Source organism: Betta splendens, chromosome 2 (genome assembly GCF_900634795.4).
Source record: "Betta splendens chromosome 2, fBetSpl5.4, whole genome shotgun sequence".
Classification (NCBI taxonomy): Eukaryota; Metazoa; Chordata; class Actinopteri; order Anabantiformes; family Osphronemidae; genus Betta; species Betta splendens.
The window spans coordinates 26,607,357-26,633,511 of record NC_040882.2 but is presented as its reverse complement, the minus strand read 5'-3'; the positions used below and the strand labels follow the sequence as shown (position 1 = coordinate 26,633,511).

At 48.2% G+C, this 26,155-nt stretch overlaps 2 protein-coding genes and 1 long non-coding RNA gene across 6 annotated transcripts in view; all 3 read left to right on the top strand.

The window, feature by feature from the left end:
* LOC114869689 (uncharacterized) overlaps window positions 1–1,164 on the top strand; it is a 2,055-nt gene extending 891 nt beyond the window's left edge. For both annotated transcript variants that reach the window (XR_008696561.1, XR_003788200.3), the window contains 2 exons: window positions 1–187; window positions 290–1,164. The exon at window positions 1–187 is cut by the window's left edge. This is a non-coding gene — a long non-coding RNA (uncharacterized LOC114869689). The remainder of the gene's footprint in view (window positions 188–289) is intronic.
* An 883-nt stretch (window positions 1,165–2,047) lies between these two features.
* Window positions 2,048–8,796, top strand: LOC114868964 (arfaptin-1-like). 2 transcript variants are annotated; one of them, XM_029172687.3, is made up of 8 exons: window positions 2,048–2,223; window positions 3,819–3,889; window positions 5,402–5,507; window positions 5,628–5,749; window positions 5,821–6,042; window positions 6,179–6,336; window positions 6,414–6,588; window positions 7,171–8,796. In XM_029172687.3, the coding sequence occupies exons 2-8, from the start codon at window positions 3,830–3,832 to the stop codon at window positions 7,324–7,326; spliced, it is 999 nt and encodes a 332-aa protein (XP_029028520.1). In that variant the 5' UTR covers window positions 2,048–2,223; window positions 3,819–3,829; the 3' UTR covers window positions 7,327–8,796. The 2 variants fall into 2 exon arrangements, with proteins under 2 accessions (XP_029028520.1, XP_029028511.1); XM_029172678.3 differs by having other exon boundaries at window positions 2,049–2,223; window positions 3,824–3,889.
* A 1,623-nt stretch (window positions 8,797–10,419) lies between these two features.
* On the top strand, window positions 10,420–25,667 carry LOC114867828 (FH2 domain-containing protein 1-like). 2 transcript variants are annotated; one of them, XM_029170874.3, is made up of 14 exons: window positions 10,420–10,731; window positions 17,954–18,405; window positions 18,495–18,662; window positions 19,210–19,271; window positions 19,808–19,910; window positions 19,987–20,072; window positions 20,347–20,447; window positions 20,817–20,887; window positions 21,173–21,280; window positions 21,370–21,440; window positions 21,642–21,759; window positions 21,864–22,028; window positions 22,143–22,238; window positions 22,314–25,667. In XM_029170874.3, exons 2-14 carry the CDS (start codon window positions 18,133–18,135, stop codon window positions 24,465–24,467), a joined length of 3,576 nt encoding a protein of 1,191 aa, XP_029026707.1. In that variant the 5' UTR covers window positions 10,420–10,731; window positions 17,954–18,132; the 3' UTR covers window positions 24,468–25,667. The 2 variants fall into 2 exon arrangements, with proteins under 2 accessions (XP_029026707.1, XP_029026716.1); XM_029170883.3 differs by lacking the exon at window positions 10,420–10,731 and adding an exon at window positions 10,906–11,291.
* Window positions 25,668–26,155: the final 488 nt, after the last annotated feature.

The window sequence follows — 26,155 nt, the reverse complement described above, 5'->3', positions numbered from 1 at the left end:
GCACGCAGGCGCCTACGAGTGCAGCGTCGCCGGAGAGCTGGCTGCGCGTCAGAGGTGAGCAGGTGTCAGCGAAAGCCGTGTGTACGCTTCAGAGCTGCCGCTGACACACCTGCGCCCCCTGCTGGTGGGAGGTCTTCACCTGACGCCCCCGTTTTACTAGCGCTCGTATAGAGACACAGGAGGAGCGGTGAGAAAGGCTGACGGTTATTCATTGACTCCAAGATGATTCAAACTACAGTTTAGTGATTTGAATAAAAGTGCCTCGTTGTGATTTTCATTTTTTCTGCAGCGCAGCAGGAGCTGAGGCGCAGATCTGATGGAGGCGTCATGCAAACAGTCTAAGGACCATCAACCGTGACAGTTTCAGCCTTCGGGGGCATGTGACCTCACTTCCTGTCTGTGTGTGACATCACTTCCTGTCTGTGTGTGACCTCACTTCCTGTCTGTGTGTGAATCACTTCCTGTCTGCATGTGACCTCACTTCCTGTCTGTGTGTGAATCACTTCCTGTCTGCTCATGTGGATCACCTGCTGACAGACCCTCCTCCACTCATCACCCTGTGGGTTTCCTGGTTCTGCTGTGGTTCCTGTTTGTCCTCTTTTGGTGCTGGGAGGGTTCATCATTGGATTTCTGCTTGGTTCTGTGACTTCCTGAGTTTCTTTGGATCTGTCACTAGTTTTTGCTGCATGAGCTGTGATTTTAGTTCATACCTTTGATCTGAACTCTGTTCTGTCATGCAGGGATTCATAGTTTGGCAATGATTGTATTTCTAGTCTTTTACTTCATTAAATGATTTATTTTGCACAGTCCTGTGCGTCCTGTTATCGGTCTGGCCTCATCTGGACTTTATAAAGGTACAAAGGTAAAGACAGGTGGTTGGAGAGTCTTATTTTACAACACCATGGAATCAGTTTTTATATGAACTCTGACTCTGCTGCTTTAAAAAACACCTGGACAAAGTGTTCAGTGTTTGTGTGGGTCTGACAGGAAGGAGGCGGTGGAGCTGTGTCTGTTTCAGTGACACACTTGTTCCAGTCACTGTAAGTTACTGGCTCCGTCCTGGTGCCACTGAGCCGCTGACCTGCACTGATGAAGGAGAGGCAGATGAGCCCAGCGTGTGCTACAGAACGTCGTCAGCCATTCTGAGCAGCTTCTACTGTATGAAACCAGTCACAGGTAGAAACAGAACAGGACATGATGAACAAAGCAACACCTTTAGACCCCAGTCAGCTGTTTTTGCAGCTTCCTGTTTTACAAGAAACCGATTATGTTTAGAGGAAATGTAACGCAGTGTAAATGCTAAATGGTCCTACATTTGTACAACGCTGCTCTACACACTCACACACACACACACACACACACACACACACACACACACACACACACACACACGCAAACACACACACACACACACACACACACGCACACACACACACACACACACACACACACACACACACACACATACAGACAAACTCACACACATACACACACACACACACACACAGACAAACTCACACGCACGCACGCACGCACACATGCACGCACGCACGCACACACACACACACAGTTACATTAGATGGTACTGATGCAGGACGGACTCTGCTGCCTCCCAGAGGACGGGGAGCAGACACCACCCGCTTCACAGTGACCTAAACGCCTCACGCTTTGTTGACTGTTTACTCTGCATTGTTCTATTGTTACTCATGAGGCTTAGCTTGTGCACTTATTACAGTTCACTTCCAGCTCTGTGGGTGGTAATTGTGCTGATTCCTGTTTAGCACTCATCAAAGCTCTATTGTTGGTGATTGTGGAGGCATCACAGAACCTAAAGACAAGTTAAACAGTAGGAAACTAAATCTACCTTTGGTAAATTAAGTAGACAAGTCTTGTATTGGGATTTTATTTTTTCTTACCTGAAGCCAATCTACCGGTTTTGTGACACAGTGCAGCCCGTCTGGTCGGAGTTGCATCTTTGTTGTAGAGGTCGGTGCAGGGCTCGTCTGTCCCCGCCCGCCCCGGCTACACAGTTAAAATATCAAGCATCCCTGGTGGAGTTAAAACCAGAAACCAGTTCCGGGTGTCTTGACTTTCCGCTGCTGAAGCGTTTCAACTTTTCTGTTTCCAGTTTCAAAACATGTGAAAGTGAAGTTCAACCGACAGAAAAGAAAAGCTGCGCGTGAAGGAAGTGGGAAAAGCAGGAGTTGGTTTGAATCCGCGAAGGTAAAAACCCCGTCAGCTGTTTGTTCGTGTGTTCAACGTCAGTCATCAGGAAAAGGAGCAGGATGGAGTTCAGTTATTGTTATGAACAGACACAAAGTGAGGATTGTTGAAGTGATGACTTTGTTTCTGTGTGACGTGTGTCAGCGCTAACAGGAAAACACCACTTTATTAGGAACAACTAGCAACTAGTCTGTTAGTTTGATTCAGTCTGAACTAAATAACTGAAGGCAGCTGTTTTCAGACTTATTTGTGTCCTTCGTTCATCATTTTGTTAATAAATAGCATTGAAGTGTTCAGGTCGAACCCTGAAGTCACGTGTGTTTGGTTTAACATTCAGCCAGTCATCTAAGTGGAAGTAGATCTAATAGGTTAACACATTCTTGCGCACTAGTTTCATCAGCGGGTTCTATCTGTCGTTTACAGCTTGGCAGAGGTCAAAGGTCACCAGCACTGTCCTCCCCATCACACACTTCAGACCTCTGCACTAATGAAGTGTGTTTTATTACCAGTAACAGGAGGGTGGTGATGTTGTAGCCAGATATAAACGTATGTAATGTTTGTGTGCAGGTTTTTGTTGTGTGTGTGGACCTTTGTTAAGTGATTATGGCGCAACATGAAGCCAGGAATGTGTCTTGCTGCTTTAACGAGCGTGATCTTGTCCTGACTCGCGGTTCCTTGTGTTGCTGCTGGTTGTGGAGCAGACGGTCTGTCCACTTCTTAGTCACAGGCTGAAGTGGTTGTTTCCTTTTCCAGTTTCCTCGTTTTCTGGTTCAGACACCGTTGAACAATCGTGACACAGTAACAGGTCATGATTCACACACAAAGCGTCTGTGAAACAAAGATGAGACAACAGACACACAAGGGTTGTCGTCTCTTGCTTTACTTCCATTCCTTTGTTTTTGAGTTTTGGATTATTTATATCAATGTGGCTCGAAGCTGAAGTCTAGTTTGTAGCATTTGGTGTTTGCATAAACTCATTTAAATGTCAGCTTCCCACTTCCTGTGGACGAGGGCTGAAGCCTGAAATGAATGGACAGAGAAGCTGCTGTCTACTGATCGGTGCCATTGCTCTCTGCTTTTCTGACACATCTGTTTGTTGCTGCACACGTGGTGTCCTCCACCGCCTTTGTATCATTTGTAGCTTCGTGTTTCAGACATTTGATCATTGTGCAGGAACGCCCTCTGAACTGTGTGTAATATTACCAGATAGCCACGCAAACAGACAATAAACAGTGGAGAAGCTCAGTCCGATAAAATCACTGGGCCTGAATGAGGTAAAACATGTTTTGTTTCAGCAGCTGCCAGGTTCATGTTCATCAGAATTCCTGTCAAAAACAAGAGTAATGATGAAGTAGATACAGTTAATTTCAGCCTGAACCTCCTGCAGCTCAGGTCTGTTGACAGAGGCCTGTCCTCCTTCAACCACTGGGTGGCGCTGTTCGTCTACGTTGATCAGTGCAACGCAGAATCCACGTCAGTGGTTCCTGCAGACACAAGATCCTGAAAAGCTTTTGTCATAAAGTGCTGACCCGCATGGTGGTTTACATGTGGTTGTTGTTTTACACAGTGAACAGACTCACTCTGTTTTTTGTCAGGGCAGAAGAGGATGGAGCAGAGTCCAGGCTCTGACGGCTCCAGCGTCTCAGAGGAACCGTCTCCTCCCAGGGTGAGGCAGCGTGGAACCCGTGTTCCGCCGACCGGGACGAGAGGCAGAACCGCTCTGTTTATGCTGCTGCAGCCTTGAACCTCCCGCTGAGCTGAGATGCACTTCATCAAAGAACCCTCCTTTATGTGGAGACTTTAAATAACATGTGAAAGTACTGATTCAGTAGCTTTATTGTCTTGTCTGATTTCCTCCTCCTCAGTCATAATATTTCACTGTGATATTTTCATATTAGTAATAATTTCTCAGTGGTGCAGCTCACACTGCTTGTTGGTTGGCTTTCAACAACAAGTGTGTGTGTGTGTGTGTGTGTGTGTGTTAATGAAGAGCTGCTCATCATTACGTTTGCCTACTACTGTAATTATCACGATGGGTCAAACCCAGAATCCAATGTCACACAAATATAGAACAGACGTGTGTCTGATTTATCTGTTTACTACACACATCCACACACATGCACCTGTCAGATAAAAGAACAACCTGCAACAGCTGCTAAACGGCTTCAACAATGTTATCAGCCGTTGTCATGACAACATGAGCCAACGGCAGCGATAACCGGTGACAGTGAGCCGGACGGTGGCTGTTGAAGGACTGTGTCTGATAACGCAATGACGTCAGGTAACAGTGACGCTGATGATGTCATCGTTAGACCCGATGGCTGCTCATGGGTTTCTGCCACATTGGCCCTCATTAAAGGAACCAGCAACCTGCCTGTCACACACCGTCTCACTGACCTTTGGAAAGAGTGTGTGTGCGCGTGTGCGTGGGGCTCGTTGTGCGTCACTGAATGCCTTCCTGTCTCTTCGATGCCACACACTGACTTTGAGCTGAATTCCTGCAGCTCAGTGAACTAAGCAGCTTCACTTTATACCACATGGAGTTCAGTACCAGGAAAGTGGCCGCGTGTCCTCACAGTCATAATGTGAAATTACTCCTCGTCTGTGTGAGGCGCCCCCGTGACCTTTCAGTGACAAACGTCAGCGATCGCCATGGCAACCTCAGAGCATTTTAACCTGTGCTGCAACGGGCTGCTGCCGCTTTGTTCCCACGGCGATCTGTCTCACGTGTTGTCATGGGCTGTGCTTTGTGACCTTTGACCTCTGTTACTGTTCAGACGTCTGTGGCCGGTGTAGCATTCAGGCTGTTGGGAAAATGTTGGCACATCTCACATAACTGCATCGTTTGGGTTTAATTTACTCTGACTTAAAGTGCACTGGACCAATACGTCAACCAGGCGTTGAATGTCATAGTGATAAACAGATAATATGCAACATCTAAAACATTTTTATTTTTGAAGTGTACTGTCGTCATGGCACCCGTCATCCACCTGCTACACCTGCACTCGGCTGTGATTGATGTTAATCACAAGCCTGGTCTGCATTTGTGTGAAGTTTAAATGTCGGACAAAAGTAATTACGCATCATATGGAACCTGCTTGTATCAGTGACAATAGTCCTAAAGTCAACGCTGTCTGTTTTATTGTAATAACTGGGGCTTAAAAATGATGATTCACAGGAAACCAACAGTCGGAGCGACCACACCGACAGTGGAGCCACTTCCAGTCCAGATGAAGCCAGTGCAGAGGTCCCAGAGGAGGAAGAGGAGGCAGAGCCGAGTGAAGGTCAGCGGTGATCAGAATAAGAATAATAATGAGTGTGATGAGGTGCAGGTCCATGGACACACTGTTAAAACCTGCTGTTAAAAAGACTTTGTTTATGTCCCTGTCGTTGCTAAACTCCAGACCCTCCAGTATCTCCAGTGACACCACCCACACTGGGACCAGTGGTTGTCCAGGGCAACAACAAGAGCTCGGCCAGTGAGAAGCTGCAGCAAGTTCGCAAGTGGAGCATCACCGCGTATAAGGTAAGAGGACGCGCGCGTGACCGCGTTTCACCTTAACCTGAGCGTGACCAGCTCCAGCGCCGTCTGCTCAGTGCACCAGACAGGCGCTGGCGGAGAAGCTGGGCCGCGGCTCCCGCACCGTGGACCTGGACCTGGGGCCCCGTCTGGACGTGCTCAAAGATGACAGGCAGCGGTACGACAACATGACCAAGCTGGCTCAGACGCTGGCCAATCAGATCGGCCAGTTCACCGTTACCCAGAAGACCCTGGGGGACGCCTTCGCCGAGCTGAGCGTCAAGACGCCGTCGCTGCACGTGAGTTTCTTTGTGCTAATAACGTGTGATCATACCTACCTACTAGTATTAATCCAGTATTATTGTTGTGCGTTGCATTGGATCACACACACCTGTTACCACAAGCTCATTAAATGGTGTTTGTGCTGTGGATCAGCTGGAGTTTGGTGTGAACGCCGACGCTCAGAGGTTCGTGTCCAAGAGCGGCGACGCTCTGGTGGAGGCCATCAACTCCTTCATATCAGACATGGACACGCTGGTGAACAAAACCATGGAGGACACCATGATCAACGCCAAGCAGTACGAGGCGTCCAGGTGCGTCCGGCGTCTCGCCTGCGTTTGGACAGTAACCGCATCTGGAGGTGTTCCACAGAAGCACGTCTGTGTTCCAGGATTGAGTACGACGCGTACCGGGTCGACCTGGAGGAGCTGAACCTGAAGCCCAGAGACGACTCCACTCTGCCCAAACTGGAGCAGGCCCAGAAGGTGTTCCAGGACCAGAGGGAGCAGTATCTGAGGATCAGAGACGACCTGTCTGTCAAAGTCAAGCTCCTGGAGGAGAACAGGGTAAGAGGCATCCACATGTGTGGGTGTTCGTCCACCCCCTGCTGCCACAGGCTCAGACCCAAGGCCTGGGCGCCACCACGCTCCTGAAGACGAACACCCTCTGTCCTGTAGGTTGAGGCGTGGGCTCTATTGAAGCCAACCTGAAAGCAGTTGATGAGCTCCTCAGAGCAACCTGAACCAGTTTGCTTTGTGGCAGGGATCGTTATTCTGCTGCAGGAGATCACAGACACCAGGGAATACGTTTCCTTGAAGGGTGGACAGTGTTCCTCCTTTGGACACCTCATAGATAATGACCACTCCAGACAGAGAACACCTCACCAGCAGTTCTGGAGCTGTTCTGACCCAGTGGGCCGGCCGTCACCCTTTGGTTTTCCTCAACTCTCCCAAATCCTCAGACTTGTTTCTGCTTCTAGCTCATTGTTGTATTGTTGTTGTCATTCACTGTCAGAATTAGCATAAAATAAATGAGCGGCTATATTTTTTTAAATACCATGGGCCATTCATCAGGATTAGATGAAGGGTTGTGACAGAGGAAGTAGCTGCTTTCAGCTGTTAAATCCCTATGTTTCTGTCCGTCCACAGGTCAAAGTCCTGCATAACCAGCTTTGGCTGCTCCACAGCGCTGTGGCCGCTCACAGTCTGTCGTGTCACAGCTTCCTGCAGCACAACATGCAGCGCGTGGACGGGGACCTGAGCAACGCCAGCGTGGACGCCCCCTCCTGGCTGGAGGACAGTTGACAGGGCCGCGCTGACCACGGCAGGAGGGGGGTGCACAGGGCGGCGGGTTTGGTTTTAGAATTGACCGCTTGATGTGAAAATCTGAAACAGGTAAATGTATTGATGGCAGGCTGAAAAGTGGGATTTTGCTGCAGAAATAGGAGCGTAAATGTTTGTTTGTTTGATGACTGGACTTCCTGGCTCTCACTGCCAGGTCTCATAATGTTGTGAAACCCAATGTACTGTATGTCTAAGTTTACATTTCAAGGGTTCATATCTATTTGTATAAAGGGATGTATGGGAGCTGTTCTCAGCTACAGTGCTTTGACCTCTGACCTGCCTGACGAGCGCACGCTCACATGCCACGTAGCCCTCCTGGATTTCTTTCCTATGTCTCCATGTGTTGGGAGTAAATCCACTAATCCTCCGTGAGGCACTAAGCCTTTCTTTGAACTTAAAAATCCTGTGCCAGCAGTCAGGAACCACAGCAGCTCAGAGTCACCAACCACCACCTACAGACAGCTTCTCCAGCAGCTGCTCAGCTTTTGTCTCTGAACTGATTGCAGAATGATGTAAATATGAAGCCCACCAGTTACTGCACTACTGGACCAGTCTCTCTAAGTGCAGACTGATACCATTCTGTATGTTGACAACTTCTTCACCTTTGTTGGTGTAGAAAGATGCAAATCATTAACCAAAGTTTAGTTACGGTGTCTAATTAAAGGCTATATTGTTATTGTCTGTCCACTACACTACATAATGGGACCATTAACATGGCTGTATAATGGGACCAGTATCCAGCCAGGCTCAGATTATTCAACCTGATGCTGAACGCTTCATTGGACAAGGTTTGGTGAAGTTGATGGTGGTGTTTATGTTAAATAGTTCTGCATTTGTTTACATGAAATGTAACATCAAACACAACAACTATGCAGTTACTAGTTATCTATTTTGTGCAATAATGTCCCCAAAGTCCTCTTCACCTGTAAAGGGACATTTCCATCCACTGGCCACTTTATTAGGAACAGGACACCGGGTGCTGTCGGTTCCAGCAGCGCCTCCACGCTGACTTCTCATCTTCACTTCACCTGCAGCGTCTGCAGTGGTGGTGGAGTAAAGTCACTTTAAGAGGCTTCTAGTGTTTACGTGTGGTCACCTGTACCTAATAAAGTGGCCTGTGAGTTCACATTGCCCGTCTGATTCCTGCGTTTCTGTCGTGTGGTCATTACTGACTGTATCAACCCGCTGAGGAACGTTTGGCGTTTTCTGGTGGGGATTTCTGTCTGCAGCAGTGGTTTTAGCCTCCTGCCTTTCCTCCAACAGACCGATCACAGGTTGATAACGGATGGTTGTAAAATCCTGTAGACATGGACAGCAGACCCTGGATCAGTGAGAAGCCAACATGCATCAAAACAAGGAGCTAAAGGGAGTTTATGAAACAATGACCAAAGTATTTTAAAGCATGTCAATAAAGAATGATACAACACAAAGGATGAAGTTTTTCCTTTACACGATAAATGTATTGAAATAGAAAGTGAAAACTCAAAGATCCAAATTGAATAGAATTGAAATTGAATTGAATTGAAACTCAAAAGTTTAGGTACTTTCCTCTGCATGGAATGGAGCAGTTTAAATAAATACTCATAAGTGATGAGTCTTTATCATGTTTACTGAATTACACACTAAGCAACATGCAGATGATTTCACAGAAATTTTGAATTGTAGTGTATGATACTAATATTGTGACATGGTTTTTACATATTTGACTTGTAGTTTTGCTATAGTAATACTGAACCTTTATACCTGCATTTGATAGACCTTTGAAATGTTGACACCTTTGTTGGTCATATAGAAGAACAGAAGATCAGATTACAAAACTGTGTTTTGTAAATAGTGCGTGATGTAGTTCAACAAGAACTTTATTAGAACGTACATTTCCTTCGCTTTTTTCCCTCTCATACTAAATAACTGGATACGTCACTGCCCACATCGGCAGCACGTCACAGTGAAAGGAAACGTTATTGTCTGAGATTAGTATATTGTGTTTAATTGTCAAAGAAGATGCATCTTTCTGTTTATATATCTAAGAAACTGATTGGAACATTATTCTCATACAGAGGTGTAAACCTGAATGTGGTCGTTCTCATTTGGAGCGTTGAGTTGTATGGATTTGGCTCAAAGACGTGTCCCAGAGAAGCAGCACAGAAACCAAGCATCTGAAATAGTTCACCAATATCAAATGAAAAGATTTTACTAATGAGAGGAGAAGTTGCTTTCTTTCAAGCTGCAGTTCAGAAAAAGAGCAACTAAGAGACATTTACTTTATTAAAAAACATCAAACATTCAAGGACGTGGATGATACATGGTACGAAGGGAGCGTTTCCCACAGAATCACCCTGCGAAGCTTTGTACACTGTGGGTGCATTTGTGTTCAGAGTGGGGGTTGAGAATAAAACTCAGGTCTGTTTGTGGCTCTGTTGCTCTGATTGCTTTAAACAGAGGCAATTATTCACCCGGCAACAGGAGCAACACAGCCCAGATCAGCTGCAGTGTCCAAACTCACAAACAAAGCGTGAGAGGCTCATCTTATGACTAAAACACAGTGAAGGAGCTTAATGTACAGGGTCAAAGGTCGAGCTGAGCCCAAGTCAGAACACGGCAGAGTGGGTTTAACATTCCACTTATTAAAGCCAGTTTCATTAATCATTGTTTACAGGAGAACGTTCAATGTCAAACAGCGTGTTGAGTTGCTGATTTCAATACTGGTTTATTTTCTAGTTAGTATTAATGTTTTATATTGACTTTTTAAGCCTTTTTCTCCCATTGCTTAAACTGCAATAATGTTTTAAAACTTCAGATACATGTCGAAGGGCTCAAAAGCAAAACTGTATAAAAAGTCACAGAGCTCAGTTAAAGACTCCAAATGGACAAAACGAGACAAAAGGCCACAAATAAGTTGCTTGAAATTGCGTTTTATTTGACCAGAAACTACAAATATAAATCCCAATGAATAGAAAACTGCTGTAACAGTGTGTGAAGAGAGAGAGTGTGTGTTTGTGCCAAGGGCGGGGCCACAGCAGCTTATCTGAGCAACGCACACACAAACACACACGACCGGAAGCGTGTTAATGTAACAGAACATCACTTCTGCGACGTATAAAATATATTAAACGTTCCGACTCTCCGTCCTGTTCCCAGAAGGAGCGAGAAGACGGTCTCACCTGAGCGACCACGCATGCGCCCTTCCCTCTCTGCCGCTCTCCCTCTCCCACACGCGCACGCGCGCGCCCACGGCGCTGCCAGAGCCTCCAGCTTCCTGGCGCGCGCAGCTCGCAGACGCCAAACGGAGTCAGACGGAACCGGAGCCGCTGTTCCCGCACATCTGTTGATTCTAAGTGGAGCTTCTGCTCAGACGCGTTCACTGCGGTGAGTTTTTCACAGTTAACGCGCTTCACTTTTCTGTCTGTTTGACTCGGTTCGGTTCCGTGCTGATAAATTCATTAAGGAGCTGTTTGCGCTAACAACAAACGTGCACCTGCCGTTAATGCTCGTCGCTTAAGTCGTGACGTGGTGGTTCCTGTGTGTGAAACGTTTCTTATTTTTGGCTCAACTTCGTCCGGGTGTAAAAACATTTGCAGATTCCCAGTTTGTGACCAACTCGTCCCTGCGTTTGCGTCGTTTACGTCATAAGCAGCAGTTTCCAGCTGATGCTTCACTCACTGTAACTTTTTGGCTCCGGGAGTGATTTGCAGCGGGACCTTCACGCTTCCGGCGTTCTACGTTCTGTTGTTCCTGACTGGACTCCGCGTTGTTCCGTGTGGATGCTGTTGTGCAGAGTTCTTGTGACATTCATTGCGTGCTGGTGTCGGTGCCAGGTGGTGCTGCAGTAACTGGGTCTCGGCAGGGACGGTGAAGTGGTTCCGTTCCGTTCCTCTGACGGGTCGAACCACGGTCACTCAGTTCTGTGAACTCGCCTCCAGTCACAGGTAAATGTGAGCTCAGCACTGGAAGCAGCGACGGAGTGAACTTCACAGAAGCTACTTTCTCTGCGCCACAGATGTTTGTCTGCATTAACAGCTTTCAGACGTGTAGTGTTAAAACTCCCACGGCACAAAGTGAGAAGCTCTGACACGATGCTGCTTTTAAAGCTGCACTGCTTCAGCATTAAACGTGCAGCTTTGCCACAGAGGCTGCACACGTGGAGCCTGTTGTTCTGCCACTGATTTTTGTAATTACACACTTTGTCCCTCACTATTTCTCACTTTAAATAGAACACTTACAGCAGATGTGCCGCATCAGACCAGATACAGAACGCGTTAACGGAAACGCACCAGGACAGGACTTTAACCTCCGCTGAAACTAGAACGCATGGAAAGGCCTTTATTTTGAAGCTTTTTCAGCTTTTATGGCATCTGTATAAAAAACAACAAGTAGTCATTGACCCTGAATGTGCACGATAAAATGGCCCTGCTTTAGATTTAACGAGGGTACTGAAATCACTCCATTTAATAGTGTTCATTAACATTTACACAAAATGCTTTCAAGCTCGTCTTTTAACGTTGTCGCCACAGTAAGATACTGATTTCGGGACCAGAATGAACCTCCTCTTGGTAGAAATATGAACTGCCTAACGCGCATCTGAGGCCTTTCAGGACTTCAGCTTGGGACGAGGCTCAAGTCAAACCTCCACACACGTGGTCGATGCTGTGGAGGCGTCCGGCAGCGCTGGAGACAGAGCTAGAACAGCTAGAACGTCATGCTGTGCTGTGTTAATGTGCTGTGTGTTAATGGGATGGGACACCACTACGCGGTGGCAGGCTGACTTATATAAAGTCCTGTAAAGATTGTCATCACACAGACGATGAGTGCTTTAATCATGTGTTCTCTCACCCACTCACGCCATGTTCACCCAGTCATTGCTGCCGCCGGCGCCCCTGACCTGCTCAGACGTCGCGGTGGGTTTTCTGTGCAGGACCTGATTTTGGTCCTGTCCGTTGTTTGCATTGTGTTTCCATGGTAACGGTGACGAGGAAGGGTGCTTTGCGGCCAGCAGGTGACCTGGCTTGAACCTGAACTTACCTGGTCTGAAAAAGTCTGAATGAGATTTCCCTTTTATGCGTTTCCTGACCCGGCTGAGCTAAAAACTCATCCACATCTTGTGTTTTTCATCCTAATGTCCTTTACAAATCTCAGTTCGCATTCTTTTCAGAGTCTCGTCAATGTGGGGGGTCCTCACTTACCCCCTCTACAGCTCCACCCCACACGTGTGTTTACTGTTTGTCTGGTAAATAATGGGCCTTCTGCTCCTGGGGGAGTTTTACTGGCGTTTCCATGGCGACTGAGAGTAGGTTTGTGTCTGGTCATCTGTATCCAACACCAGTGGTTCTGTTTACAGAGAAGTTCTGGATGCACTGCTTAATACTCTGGTGTCTCACTGTTTACTGATGTTTGCTTACAAAATGCGAGATTTTTCATATTTATTGTTGTTTTCTGGCTTCATTGTTTTTCATTGCTCTTGTATACATTGTTTTGACACTTTGGTTTAGTGTTTTTCTAGTTAGTTCTAGACTTGTTCTTGTGTATTCATTGTAAGTGGACTTTTTGGAGATTTATTCTTTACTTCCATCTCCATTCTTGAATAATGAACATTCATCTATTGTTTGTGTGATTTTTTTATTTACTAGGCGTTTATATTATTAAATATACCCAAATGTAGCTTTTCTTAACCAATTATCAGATTTTGATTATTAGAGTTTATTCAGATTGTTTATTTTTATTGCTGATATTTATGAGCAATAAATATTTATTACTTACATTTATTACTCTACATCTTAAGAATGTTAGACTTTTTTTCATCACTGAATCACTGTACTATCATCACCATTGTATTGTCCACATGGTGGAGAAACCATTTCATGGGATTGTTTGTTTAAACCCTGTTCCTGAGGCACTGATCACACTGGTAAAGACAACAGCTGATGAGGAGAATGTGATATGGGAGAAACCTGGGGCTGTGCAAACAGTGTCAGAGCAGGTTCAGGAGCATCTGATAGTTATCTCTGGGGTGGTTTCACGACATGTTGGGGTTAGTGTTTTGGGTTGGTTCTCAGCGATTCTGGGTCATTACTGTAGTCGGTTGTTTTTTGTGGTTAGTCTCTAGTGAATTTGTCCTGAGTCGTTCCTGGCATAGTTTACGTACATGTTCAGTTTGTAACCATGGTTTTGAATGGCCTCATGAGGATGCATCTATTGATACTAAATAACTAGCATTCATAGTTCCCAGAGGATGAGCCCTACTCCTCACTCCTGCTCATCCCGCCCAGGGCAGCAGCCCAGCACAGAACCTGAGGCTTTCCTTTCAACAGGCGTTCGTCACATATCTGTTGTGCTAAGTGGTTTTCAGTCTTTGCTTCCTCTCCAGGCTGCGCTCATATGTTAAAACGGCTGCTGTAATCCTCAAACCGAGGCGTTGAGGCTGTCACTGCAGGAGAGTGTGGGAGCTGATCTGTCAGAATGCTGAACAGCAACCAGCCGTCCTGTAAACCTGAAGAAATCAACAGAGGGGGAAAATGACACCTGACGTGGCTCACGAGTCGCTGCGTGGACATGGTTCACACTCTTTGTCTGATTTAGCTTTAGCAGCTCCAACAGCAGCTTCACTCTGCTGTCAGGCTGTTAATTGGATTCTTCTGTGCTGACAAGGTGCTAATAACGTTATAGTAATAATTGGCTAGCGTTTCTTTCCCTCTAACTGCTGTGAATTATGCTTTTCTGTGTGGTGTTTATGAGCCTTCTGGTGGCGCACAGCCATAAAAAGAGTGACAAATATAACGTAGAAAAATGTTGAAGTCTGGTGAACAGTTTGCCCGACGTTTGGAGCGTGTGTCCTGGTGGTTTAAATCTGTTGCATGAATCAAGGACGTGTGTCTTAATTGCTTCTGGGTTGGTTCTAATACTCACATAACAGTAATAACAGTGGCTCCATCGTCTAACGACACACAGCAAAGCCCGGGGTTCGAGCCTGAGGTTGAGTTATGCCTCCTGCACCACTTTGTTCAGGGACATCAGACAACAGCTTGGTTGAAGGCCTCGACCAACCTGTGGATTCTGTGGAGGATGGGGAGTTGTCGTAGTCTGAATTAGCCCCACAGATGGAACACGAGGATGCAGTTTGTATGAGGTCTAAGGCGGCGGATTCGTCTGTGCTTAATCTGCTTCATATAGTTCTGATTCCTCCTGTCGACTCCTTTAATGACTGCTCCTGGACCTGTCCTTCAATTCCAATGGCCTGTTAATGTGACGGCCACTGACCACTGTTATGTTATTGCTCAGTTTCCTGGGTGAACCTGTGGATTACCTAATGTGAACAATAGCACTAGGTTCAATAGTGTCTAAATGCACTGTGTCCTACCTTGTAGAGCATGCGGGTAGTTCTTCAGCTTGGGTCAACAGTACTTTACTTCTACGTGTATTGGGTCTCACGCAGGTCTCTGAACACAGCTGAGAGTCACCGATATTAAACAGGAAGAAGCACTGTCTAGTGCCTCTCGCCCATTTGGCTACACAGATGCTTAAAATTGAGAGATATGACTTTCAGTTGTTGATATAAATAAACAGAGGAATGGACATCGATCCTGCAGATGTGTCTGACCATGACATCTATATTTGGAATTAGCAACGAGGGATAGGAAGAGCAGCTCAGCACGGAGACTAAACATAGGAGTTCTGAACAAAGACGGGTTTGTGAGTCAGAAACACAAAGGAAATCCAAATATATTAAAAAAACAATGAAGACAGTCAATAGACACAAACTCAGGGCTCACATCAACAATTAGGATGTAAATATTATATAATAAGAGATAGAGAATGATGGTGAGCAACTGAGGAAATTCAAAAGGAAACATGGGTCTGAAACGAACCTGGAAATATGTTTGTGTTGGATTAAATGCAAAAAGGAAAGAAATGGTTTAAGAAACTGCTTTTTAACTAATTAATGACTACAACAAATATAAAAAAATCCCCCTTGATAAAACACACCAGAGGAAACACTAATATTTCAGGCTTCATAAACGCTAGCTCTCCTGAAGTGAGCGCTGTGACGCTGACACATGCGATTTAAGCCAAAGCTGCCGTGATGTGGAGAAAGTGACACGAGGAGCAGGCGATCGCTGCTTCATTCAGTAATCTGCTGTCTCCTGTGTGAGTCAGTGCGGTGACGAGCCCAGTCATCGGCCTTTGTGTGTGTTCAGTTAAAGGTTTTTGTGTGTGTGTGAAAGAGGAGAGGTCAAATACATGTGTAGTGTAAATATTTGACGGCACATTATTACTCAAACAGGTTTTCTGTGTGCTTCGGTTCAGCCTGAGCGGCGTCAGTCCCAGCGGGCGGTTCAATGTGGATCAGAACCTGCCAGTAGAATCTGAATGAATGCATGAGTGCGTCTCATTGTGGTCATGTTATTTCTGTCCCGTTTCTTTAGGTGGCAGCTTGTGTCCTGTTGTGTTTTGAGCCGTGGCCTTTTCCTGCTTTGTTTTGCTCTTAATCCATCCATGAGTACGACCACTTGTTGATTGAGTGTAATCCACTAGTTCCCACTATCTGCGAGTGACCCTGATAAATGTCTGTCACCTTTCATTTGTGCTGTAATTATTCAGCTGAATATAACTCTAGTTGTTATTTAATGCTCATCATGAGTCATCATCCTGTTCTGAGAGGTGTAGTAAAACACAAGCTGCTCTTTTCCAGTTATTCAGTAACTCACTCTCCCTTCATGTTCCTCCATCACGACATCAGGATCGTTACAGTAGCGTTTCGTCCTTTGTGTCATTAGAGGAGGACAAAGCAAAGCGAGGAGGAGATGAGGCATCGTTCACGCACCGTCTCTGTCAGTTACTCATTCTCTCTTTGTTTCTTCTTCTAGTCTTTCACGTGTTGAGCTCTGCTCCCTCTCTCTCTCTGTCTCAGTATTGAGGTCAGGTCTGACACTGTGGGAATGTGGAGCAAAGGCAGTAGATGCATGTATGGATCATAATTGGGTCAGTGCAGTGGCTCGTTCGCTTCAGTAAAGCAGCTTGGCTGATTTAGAAATAACTTTCCTCTGATAGAGCCTGCATTTGAATCTGCCTCTCATCAAACCAAGTGTCGGTGGTTGTGATGGAGACAGCCTCTGGAGAAGATGAACGCTCACCAGTACATCAGACAACATGAGGTTGTGTCAGTGGTCAGGTTGGCCAGATTCAAGCATCAAACAGTTGTGAAATAGATCACTAAAACGTTTTATGCAGATGTTCATGGTACCCAGAGGATGAACCACACTGAGGCTGGACTATTGCAGTCACAGTTTTTCACCAAGAAATCTCAGATCTCTTTAATGGTGTGTTGGTTGGCGCTGCTGCCTCACAGGCTGATGGTTACTACTACTAGCAGGAGTTTTAGGTGCTAGCTTAATGGTGATAGCAGCAGTAGCAGTAGTAGTTTACGTAGTATAGTAACAGTATCAGTAGTAATAGTAGGTGGTTGTTTATCCTTGGTGGTCAACAACTCTATGACAACATCCTCCAGCCAGATTCTGTGTCACGTGGTTGGACGACGTCAGGGTCACTTGGGTTTAAACAGTGTGTCATCCAAGTCTTTTGTTGATGATGCTTTGAGGGTGGATGGATGGAACAGAGGAGAACATGGAGGGAGGAGAAGGAGAGCGGGGCTGTCCAGAGGAAAGCCACCGAGTGTATTATCAACAGTGCGACCTCGCCACACACACGCTCTGACCCCGATTTTGTGCTCTGCCAAGTAAACAAACTGTCATTGTTTGTAACCCACTCTGTTACCACGGCGATCAGCAGAACCCCAACTGGTTGCCATGGCTGCACATGGCAGCCCAGCCCCGGCATCTGAATCCTACATGTCCTGAGCGTTAACGGACACGCTACGCAGCTCCATCCAAGTTAAACACTCATTCAGATCCAAATGTGTATGTGCTGCTTTTATAATACGAGTAATAAAAGCTGTATTCATTTAATAAGCCTGAGCTTTAGTCAAACAAAGAGCTATAAAATTGACATATTTTGGGCTGGGCTGTGATTTTCCCTCCTGAAATAGCTCAGTGGATTAGAAGTAATGAGGCTAGAACACACCTACACACACAAGGTCAGATCGTTAGCGCGATTATGCTTTAAGTATGACGAAAGAAATGAGGCAGTCAAACAGAGATGTGACGTAGGGTTATGTAACACACACACTTTAATGATTAATTCATCTACAGGAAGTCTTTGTCTTTGTATTGTATGTATGTTCAATAATGTAATAGTGTGAATCTGAATGTGAACGAAGCAGAAGAGAAGGCTTCAGGCTCGTTACTCGTTAGCTTAAGGTGAGCTGTGACTGATGATAACAGCTGGTTACACATCCAGGTGTGAAGAGGAAGCTGGAGCTGTTTGATCGTCAGAGAAACGAGCACAAGGTTCAGTGAGAGTCACAGCAGAGCATCCAGACAGGCAAAGCTTCTAAACGTACACCGTGGCTTCAATTCATTTCATATAGTGATGAGACATTTTTCCTCAGTGACTTACATGATGAACAACAAAGTGAGTGTGAGGACTACATTATTTAATTTTGTTGTTTTTAATAAGTGTTTTCCTATTTTCTCTTCAGCCCCTCTTTCTGAGCTCTGGATTTGACCTTTGACCCTTCAGCACCCTGTGATGCTCCTAACACAGCCTCGCAGTCATCGTCGCCACACACCTCGACATGGTCAGCCGTCCCCTCGGTGACCGACCTGTCCAGCACAGCTCCCTCCGCCCCTCCCTGCTCCCGTCCAATCAGCTGCTGCGATGCACGTGATGGGCAGCGTCTCACCGGCCAATGAGAGGGAGGCCTTTTCCTTCGAGGCGGACGGCGTTGCCGCTGTGGTGCAATCATCTCCTCCTTCTCCTGCTCCATTGAGGTCCTTTGACCTCAAAGGCAACCATAGTGCTCCCCCACCTCCTCCACCTCCTCCCCCACCTCCACCTCCACCATTTGCAGGTCCTGCAGAACCAGAGGGACGGAACCAGAAGAAGAAGAGGGTGAGGAGTTTCTTCTGGAAAGCGATTCCAGAGGAGCAGGTGAAGCCACGGTTCAGTACAATGTTCTCACACGTTCATTACATCAAAGCTGATTAACAACCTATTGTGTGTGTCTGTGTGTCTCACAGGTGAAGGGACGACCCAACCTGTGGACTCAGGGCCGAGAGCAGCAGCAGTATCAGATCGACATCCACACCGTTGAGGAGCTGTTTGGTCAAAACGACTGTCAAACAGAGAGCAAGGCCACGCTGAGCCGGGGAGGAAACAGGAGCTCCCTGAGAGAAACCAGAGAGGAGGTGTGTGTGTGTGTGTGTGTGTGTGTGTGTGTGTGTGTGTGTGTGTGTGTGTGTGTGTGTGTGTGTGTGTGTGTGTGTGTGTGTGTGTGTGTGTGTGTGTGTGTGTGTGTGTGCGTGTGTGTGTGTTTGTGCGTGCGTGCGGTCTGTCTGTTTGTAGTGGTTGTGTGTTTCTAGTTTTTATTCATCTAGTGTCTGTTGTGGTTTGTTGTAATTGATTAGCATCTTCTTGGAAACCTAAGCCACTGTGTGTTGAGCTGCTGTGAGTCAGACTCCTCAGTGTGTGCGTGTGAGATGCAGGATGGTGTGTGTTGATTAAAGGTGTAGAGAAAGTGAAGGGCTGTTTCCACTGGGCCTCTGACCTCATACACCTGCTCACCTCTGTCTGTGTGTGTGTGTGTGTGTCTCTCTCTCTATGTCTCTCTCTCTCTCTATGTCTCTCTCTCACCCTCTCTCTCTCTCTCTGTCTCTTTCTCTCTCTCTCTCTCTCTCTCTCTCTCTCTCTCTCTCTCTCTCTCTCTCTCTCTCTCTCTCTATGTCTCTCTACCAGGTTTCTATTCTGGACTCCAAGCGAGGAATGAACATTGGGATTTTCCTCAAACAGTTCAAGAAGTAAGTGACCTTCATGACCTCACGCGTGACGCACACACACTGATCCTGTTTGCACTCAGGCGCAGCGTCGCAGGTGATGGTACATTTGTGCCAGCGTCAGTGTGAGTGTGAGTGTCCGTGTGGTGAACAGGGGACCGCGGGCAGAACGGGCGTTGGTGCGTGTCTGCGGTGCCGTGATGTGGTTCCTCGCCCTCATCCAGGATGTTGTGGGTAAACACGTTGAGGGAAGCAGGCAGGATGCAGTCCTTTAGTCATGAACAGGAGCAGATGTGTCCTTCCGGGAACAGCGTCACTGCTGTGCTTTGAGTTCCAAAGTGTCCGTTTACGACGCCGCCGAGAGCACGAGCAGATGCCGTCAGCTGCAACAGGCAGAAATGTCCGTAAAGAGAAATGCAGCATGGCAGAGGCAGAATAGACAGAAACAGACACAAAATGGCTGCAAAACACACCGGGCGCCTGAGTTTCACTGCAGAGAGCAGCAGTCGTCCCATCAGGGGCCCAGACCATGTTCTGAACCGCCTGCTGAACTCCCGCAGGTCCACTCAGATGATCATAGACGATGTTTGCAACGGAAACAGTGAACCGTACGGAGCAGAACCTCTGCGAGAGCTGCTCAAACTGCTGCCGGACCCTGAGGAGGTCAGTGCCACACGCGTGTCCAGACGTTGGGTGGCGATGGGTCGCCGTGGTAACCAGGCCTCCTCTTCCTCCTCAGGTGAAGAAGCTGAAGGCGTTTACAGGAGACGTCTCTAAACTGCCCATGGCCGACTCCTTCGTGTACCAGCTGGTTCTGCTCCCCAGGTGAGACTCACACGTCTGACCTTTGACCTCCAGCACTTTGTTCTCAACAGACGAACTGAGGAGGTTTGTTCAGAACAAATGGAGCTTAATCCTCCAAATTTGGAGTAACAGCAGATGGTGAAAGGAATGAGAGAAACATTAATGGGATGTGAAGCTGAAGTGTGTGTCTGAAATGAGATATTATCTTAATTTAGAGGAATAACGAGCAGTTAAACCTTTTACCTTCTGTCACTTGGTTGTTTGTTCATCTCGGCTCTGTTTTAACTTGGTCTAGTTACTCGGTTCGCATCGAGTCCATGCTGTTAAAGGAGGAGTTTCCCGCGGCGTGTGAAGCGATGACGCAAGACATTGGGGTCCTCCGCTGGGCCACCAAAGGTAAAACCTGGTCCTGAGCTCTGTGCGTGCGCTTCACGCAACAAGTAACGACAACGGCATCACTGCCGTCGCTCTGCAGCGCCTTAAAAACAGGGGTTTGAAAGTAAAACCTTTAACTAGGTCGAAACTAGCTGGACATGTTTAAGAAAACTACAGAGAAACACCTCCAGCTAAAACCAACTAGTAATAGAATAACACACCTCACACACTAACACCTCCACTGTTGTTGTCATTTTAGGGTTTTAGGCTCAGAAGCTCCTGCTTATCTTTGTTATTTAGCATATTATCTGCCCTGTTCATGTGCTTCTTCTGCCTCCGTTATTTCTGTATCCGTGGATACAAACACAGACGATTCTCTCTCTCCTCCAGAGTTAATGTGCTGTGATGAGCTTCACGCTGTTCTCCACCTGGTGCTGCAGGCTGGAAACATCCTCAATGCTGTGAGTGGGGAAAAAGCAGCATTAATGAATAATTAGACATGAAACAAAGGGAAATGCAGATGGATTCAGGCGAGCGGAGGGAGGAAATGGTGCCGTCGTTAACTTCACTGGCTTTGAGCGGTTCTGTCACAGTCCTGACCAAAACACATTATTTACATGCAGTGGCTTCAGAAAGTAGTGGGATCCCTGCATTCAGCATAAAAGCTAACTTTTACTGAGCATGCATTCATTTAAATCCCGTGTTTGGCTGCACTTCGTGTGTTTGTGCTCGTCTGTGTGTTGCAGGGAGGTTACGCAGGAAACGCCGCGGGCTTCAAGCTCTCGTCTCTTCTGGCTCTGGCCGACACCAAGGCCAACAAACCGGGCATGAACCTGCTGCACTTTGTCGCTCTGGTCAGCAGATGCTGTGTTTCTACCAAACTTAAAGACACACGGCTTCAAAAGAAACAAATAAAGGTTGATTTTCCTCTTTCATTCTTCAGGAAGCTCAGAAAAAAGACGAGAAGCTGTTGGAGTTTCCCCTGAAGTTACCTCACATTCAGGCTGCAGCCAGGTCAGATGTCACATACGAACCTCTACCAGGCTCCAGATACACACTACATTTCCCATCATGCCGCCTGTGTCCTGCCAGTAGCAAATAGAGTAGCAGCGCCCTCTACCCACTGTGGGGCATAAAGCTTGAATTGAAGTGTGACCTTTCTGCTCTGATTATTTGATATGAATTCTGCTCTTTTAATTGCGTTCTCTCTAACAGGATTTCAATAGAAACACTGGACGCTGAGCTGCAGTGGATAACGGGCCGCACGCATGCTGTGGAGGAGAGCGTCCAGAGGGACACGGAGCTGCTGCAGCAGCTGGACGGCTTCCTGCAGGTAACGGCCTCCGGTCCGGTCCGTCGGCCCGGTCCGGTCCTCACGCCCGGTCCGGTCCGGTCCGTCGGCCCGGTCCGGTCCTCACGCCCTCTGCCTCTCCCCAGGCTGCCGCCGCCTCCCTCTGCTCGCTGCGCCGCGGCCGGCAGCAGCTCAGGAAGGAGGGCAGCGAGCTCATTGACTTCTTCTGCGAGGACAGAGACGGCTTCAGGCTGGACGACTGCTTCAGCATCTTCCACACCTTCTGCTCCAGGTTCACGCGCGCTGTCAAGGTGAAGCACGCAGCACCACCAACAGTGGGACTTTAACCAGGTGTTGGTGTAATGCTGATGCCCCCTCACGTTATGGCGCTTCAGACTGATGATAGTGTGACTCTGGTTGTGAAGGAGAACATGGAGCGGGAGGCCAGAGAGGCAGCTTACCGTCGGCGCCTGCAGCAGGTGGAGGAGCAGAAGAGGCATTCGTGGGCAGGAGGCGAGGAGGTCGGGAACGCAACACAACAACACTGACACTGACACACACTGTTGGCTCATGGCTCATGTTGTGTCTCACTACAGACGGTGGGAGCCTTCAGGTTGCACTGCAGCAGTGAGAGCGACATGGCTCAGCACGGCAAGGCCGGGCTGCTGATGAAGCCCCACGCGCCCCTGCTCTGGGGAAGCCTGCGGCGCTCCCGCAGGGCGCCCTCCGACTCGCCATCTGTTGCCGCAGAACGGGATCTGAGCGCCTTCCTGCACATGGCAGCTCACGGCCGCAAAGGCGCCCAGCAGAGAGGAGGGGACACGAGGACGGCGTGGTCTTTAGCCTTGTGTGATTCTGAACCTGGACTCTCACCTCAGACACGAGCCCAGAGCTCAAAGTTCACATTGAACTTCCCTCCAGAGAGTCAAGTGGCGCCGCAGAGAACGTCTCCCAGGGGCTTAAGAACCACAAACTCAGCCAAAACAACCAGCAGGAACCTCAGCCGTGACGCAACACAGGCGCCCGGAGATGCAGTCAAAGCTACCTCTGACTCACACCAGCACTGCGACCACAACAACAATGACCATGATCAGGTCCGTCTGGGGTTCATCACACCTTCAGACCCCAGTCCGTCTGCTGTGAGCGGTGAAGCAGCCACAGAGGCTGCTCTGGACTGTGGACACGGCACCGCCGCTCCTGGAACCATGTCTGTGGTTTTAGAGACGCGCACGCTGGTTCCTGAGCTGAAGGTGTTTGATGTCACCCACAGCAGCAGCAACAGAGGGAGTCACGGCGCTCACCTGGATGATGTCATCAGCGATCTGGAAGGAGGACTAGACACAGGCAGAGAGCACAGGGTGCGGAATCCGTCCCACACTGGGAACGCAGAGCAAAGAGAAGACGACAAAGGACGGGCGGAGGAGGTGGTGGTGTGGTGCGTGACAGGTGTGTGCAAAGCAGCCGAGGAGCTCACACACGCTGCAGGTACAGGTGCACACACTGGGAGGCAGCGGTGCCGAAGCCACGCTCAGGGAGGAAACCGGCGAATTTCCTCTGTGGCGTCCAAACCTTCAGGAGCGGCGCCGGCCGACAGGAAACCAGTGCCCATCAGCAGCCAACCAGTGCCCATCAGCAGCCAACCAGTGCCCGTGTCCCGCTGCGACGACCTGTCACCGCACGCGTCCTCACCTGGATGGAGTCCCACGAAGCCCGGGTCAGCCCAGGAAGCTGCCCTCACCCCAGCAGCCTCTGACCAGGGCCCAGAGGCGGGGGGAGGGGAGGAGGCGGAGCCCACAGCTCAGCACACGACCCCCGCAAACACAGAGCCGTCCTACACCAGGAAAAGGGTGGAGTCCTCGTCTTCAAAGCCCTCCACCAAGACCCGTAGAGCTCAGCCCACGGCAGTGAAACCCACCACCACGTCCGCCAGCAAATCCAAGCCCGTCCGCACCCTCACCAGCTCCGAGAGCCAGGGCATGAGGCGCGTTGTTCCCATCTCCCGCAATCGCACTGCTCCGTCCACGGGCACGACTTTAGAGGGCACGACTCCAGCAGGTCTGAGCCCGAGGAGCGCTTCATTCCGACGCGAGAGGCCCTCGACGGCGCCCTCATCCCGACGCTCCAGCATCAACAAGGCGGCCGACCCGAAAGACTCCAGAGAGCAGAAGGCGTCTCCACGACACCAGAACCAGGAGCTGCAGAGGAGGCAGTCGGTGCAGAGGCCCCCAGCAAAAACCACGGCTCCACCAGAGGAGAAGATGTGCCGCTCCACGCTGCGGGCGCTCACTCTGGCTGGAGGCGGAGGTGGGGGCGATGGCGGAGGCGGGGGCGGAGGCAGAGGCAGCGTCAGCGCCCCCGTCACCCCTCTGCACAGAGGCACCAACCGTCCGGCCTCGCCGCTTCCAGGCTTCGCCAGAAGCACGGCGTCGTCGTCCTTCAGACGGACCTCCACCGTCCTCGCTCCCAAAGCGGCTCCTCGCTTAGACTCCTCCCCCACGCCCTCCTCCACCGCCCCCAAACCCGGGAGCTGCTCGCCCATGGGTCGGACCGGCTCGCTGAGAGGCTCCTCCACCAGCAGGGCTGCGGATGCTCTCACCCCCCAGAGATCTCAGAGCATCCGGGTTCGTCCGGACTCCCCTCTGCAGAAGGCGCCACCTAAAGGTCAGCAGAGGAAAGACACGTGCAGCTTCTCAGACCAGTCCGCTCGCTCTAGGGACTCAGCCAAGACCCCTAGAGCCACCTGCAGATAACGCAGGACGCGTGTGGAGTCCGGCGCTGCAGCCGTCGTTGAGGCACTCAGCTAAGTTTCCTTTGAATGCGGAAACAACAGGGTCGCATTCCCATATGATGGATTCTTCCATCTTAAAGATCGACTGCTGATCTGATTTTAGGTGCATGATGTGCTGTGAAAGACAAGAGAAACTGCATTGCAATATATTCTGTCCCCCAAGTATTTTAACATTTTCGATTAAGGTCCTAATTGTAAATCTATTGAAATACAAAATGCAAGGAGTCAAATAGACAAAGTGTCTCTAAACACATGAATGTGCAGTTCTTCTGTTGAGTCACAGCAGGTTAAACCATGTTTCACAATGGGAGCCATAGGTGACCTTCATGTAGTCACATGGGCCGACCGTATGAGAGCGTGCTGAGCTCTGAGTTCGTACCGCATCCACTCCTGCTGCACCGTCTCAAGGCTCTCAGGCTTCTTATGCCCTCAGATCAGGAATGAATGTGTTTATTGCACAGCTCAGTTATTGGGTCAGGATTGTGGGATTTCATTTCTTCCTTTATCGGTTTTAGTAGATGAGCATGAAGTAGGAGGTACGGGCATTCACCCCAAGCTACAACTTCATCCAAACATGAAGCTACTTCAGTAAAGGGAAGTCTACTCCATGATGTGATTGGATGAATGTTTCAGCACTGAACCTTTTTTACTGAGACTAATTTAAACTCTGACATCGCTCTTGTATACAAATAAACTAGACTTTTACTCAGGTAAATCCTGTCTGAGCACTAATAACTACACGCAGGATGCCCACGTTGTCCTGGGAGCAGCATGTGTCTGTTCAAGGGAGGAATAAAGGTCAGTATCTACAAACTAGTGAGGAGACTTTATTCGGAATGTGACCAAGTGCAGTGTTTATGGATGAGACTGAATCCCAGCTCGGTGAACTGAACCACAGTGTGTGTCGTCACCAACCAAGCTGCTGCATCTCTTCACATCCGGCTGATCTGAAGTAGAAAAAGATTAATATGTTAAAACACTGGGAATCGCGTAGTTTAAAAATGTGATTAGAAAAAACAAGGAGACGAAAGCATCTCTGATTCTCTGAGACAGTGGCAGGTTTTTTCATGCGAGGATGTTTGTGTCTTTATGTATGTATGTAGGTAATAATTGATATAAATACTCTGTCTGATAAATAATAAAGACTTATTTCTTCAACACACTTCACTTCATCTTTGTATTATCACAACTTGGTAGTTTGAGTCAACCTGTAACCGCCTGTAGCTCCAGGGTTCGTTCGTGAAACCACAGGATCACAGTCAAACCCGTTTTATGCTCTAGATCCTCTGAAGTGACAACACGGGGTCAAGTGTGACCCCAAAACATGTGACTGGTTAAAGCTGAAGTCTGGTCCAAACCTATGATGGACACGTTCATACTGCAGAACAGAGGAGGCGCTGAAGCAGCTGTGGATGGAGCTAATGTTTGGCAATTCATCTGACACTGGATAAAACCGATAAATGCGAGCAGGTGAATTTAATGCAGAACCTTTAATGTTTGTCATAAGTGTTATGTTTGTAAATGCCGACAGTGGCTATTTAACAAACACTGTGAATCTCAAGAAGATCACAGCAGCTTGTCACATTTATTTTTAGTCTGTGACACATTTACAAAACAGTCCTACACCTCAGGAGAAAAGCAGGAAACAAT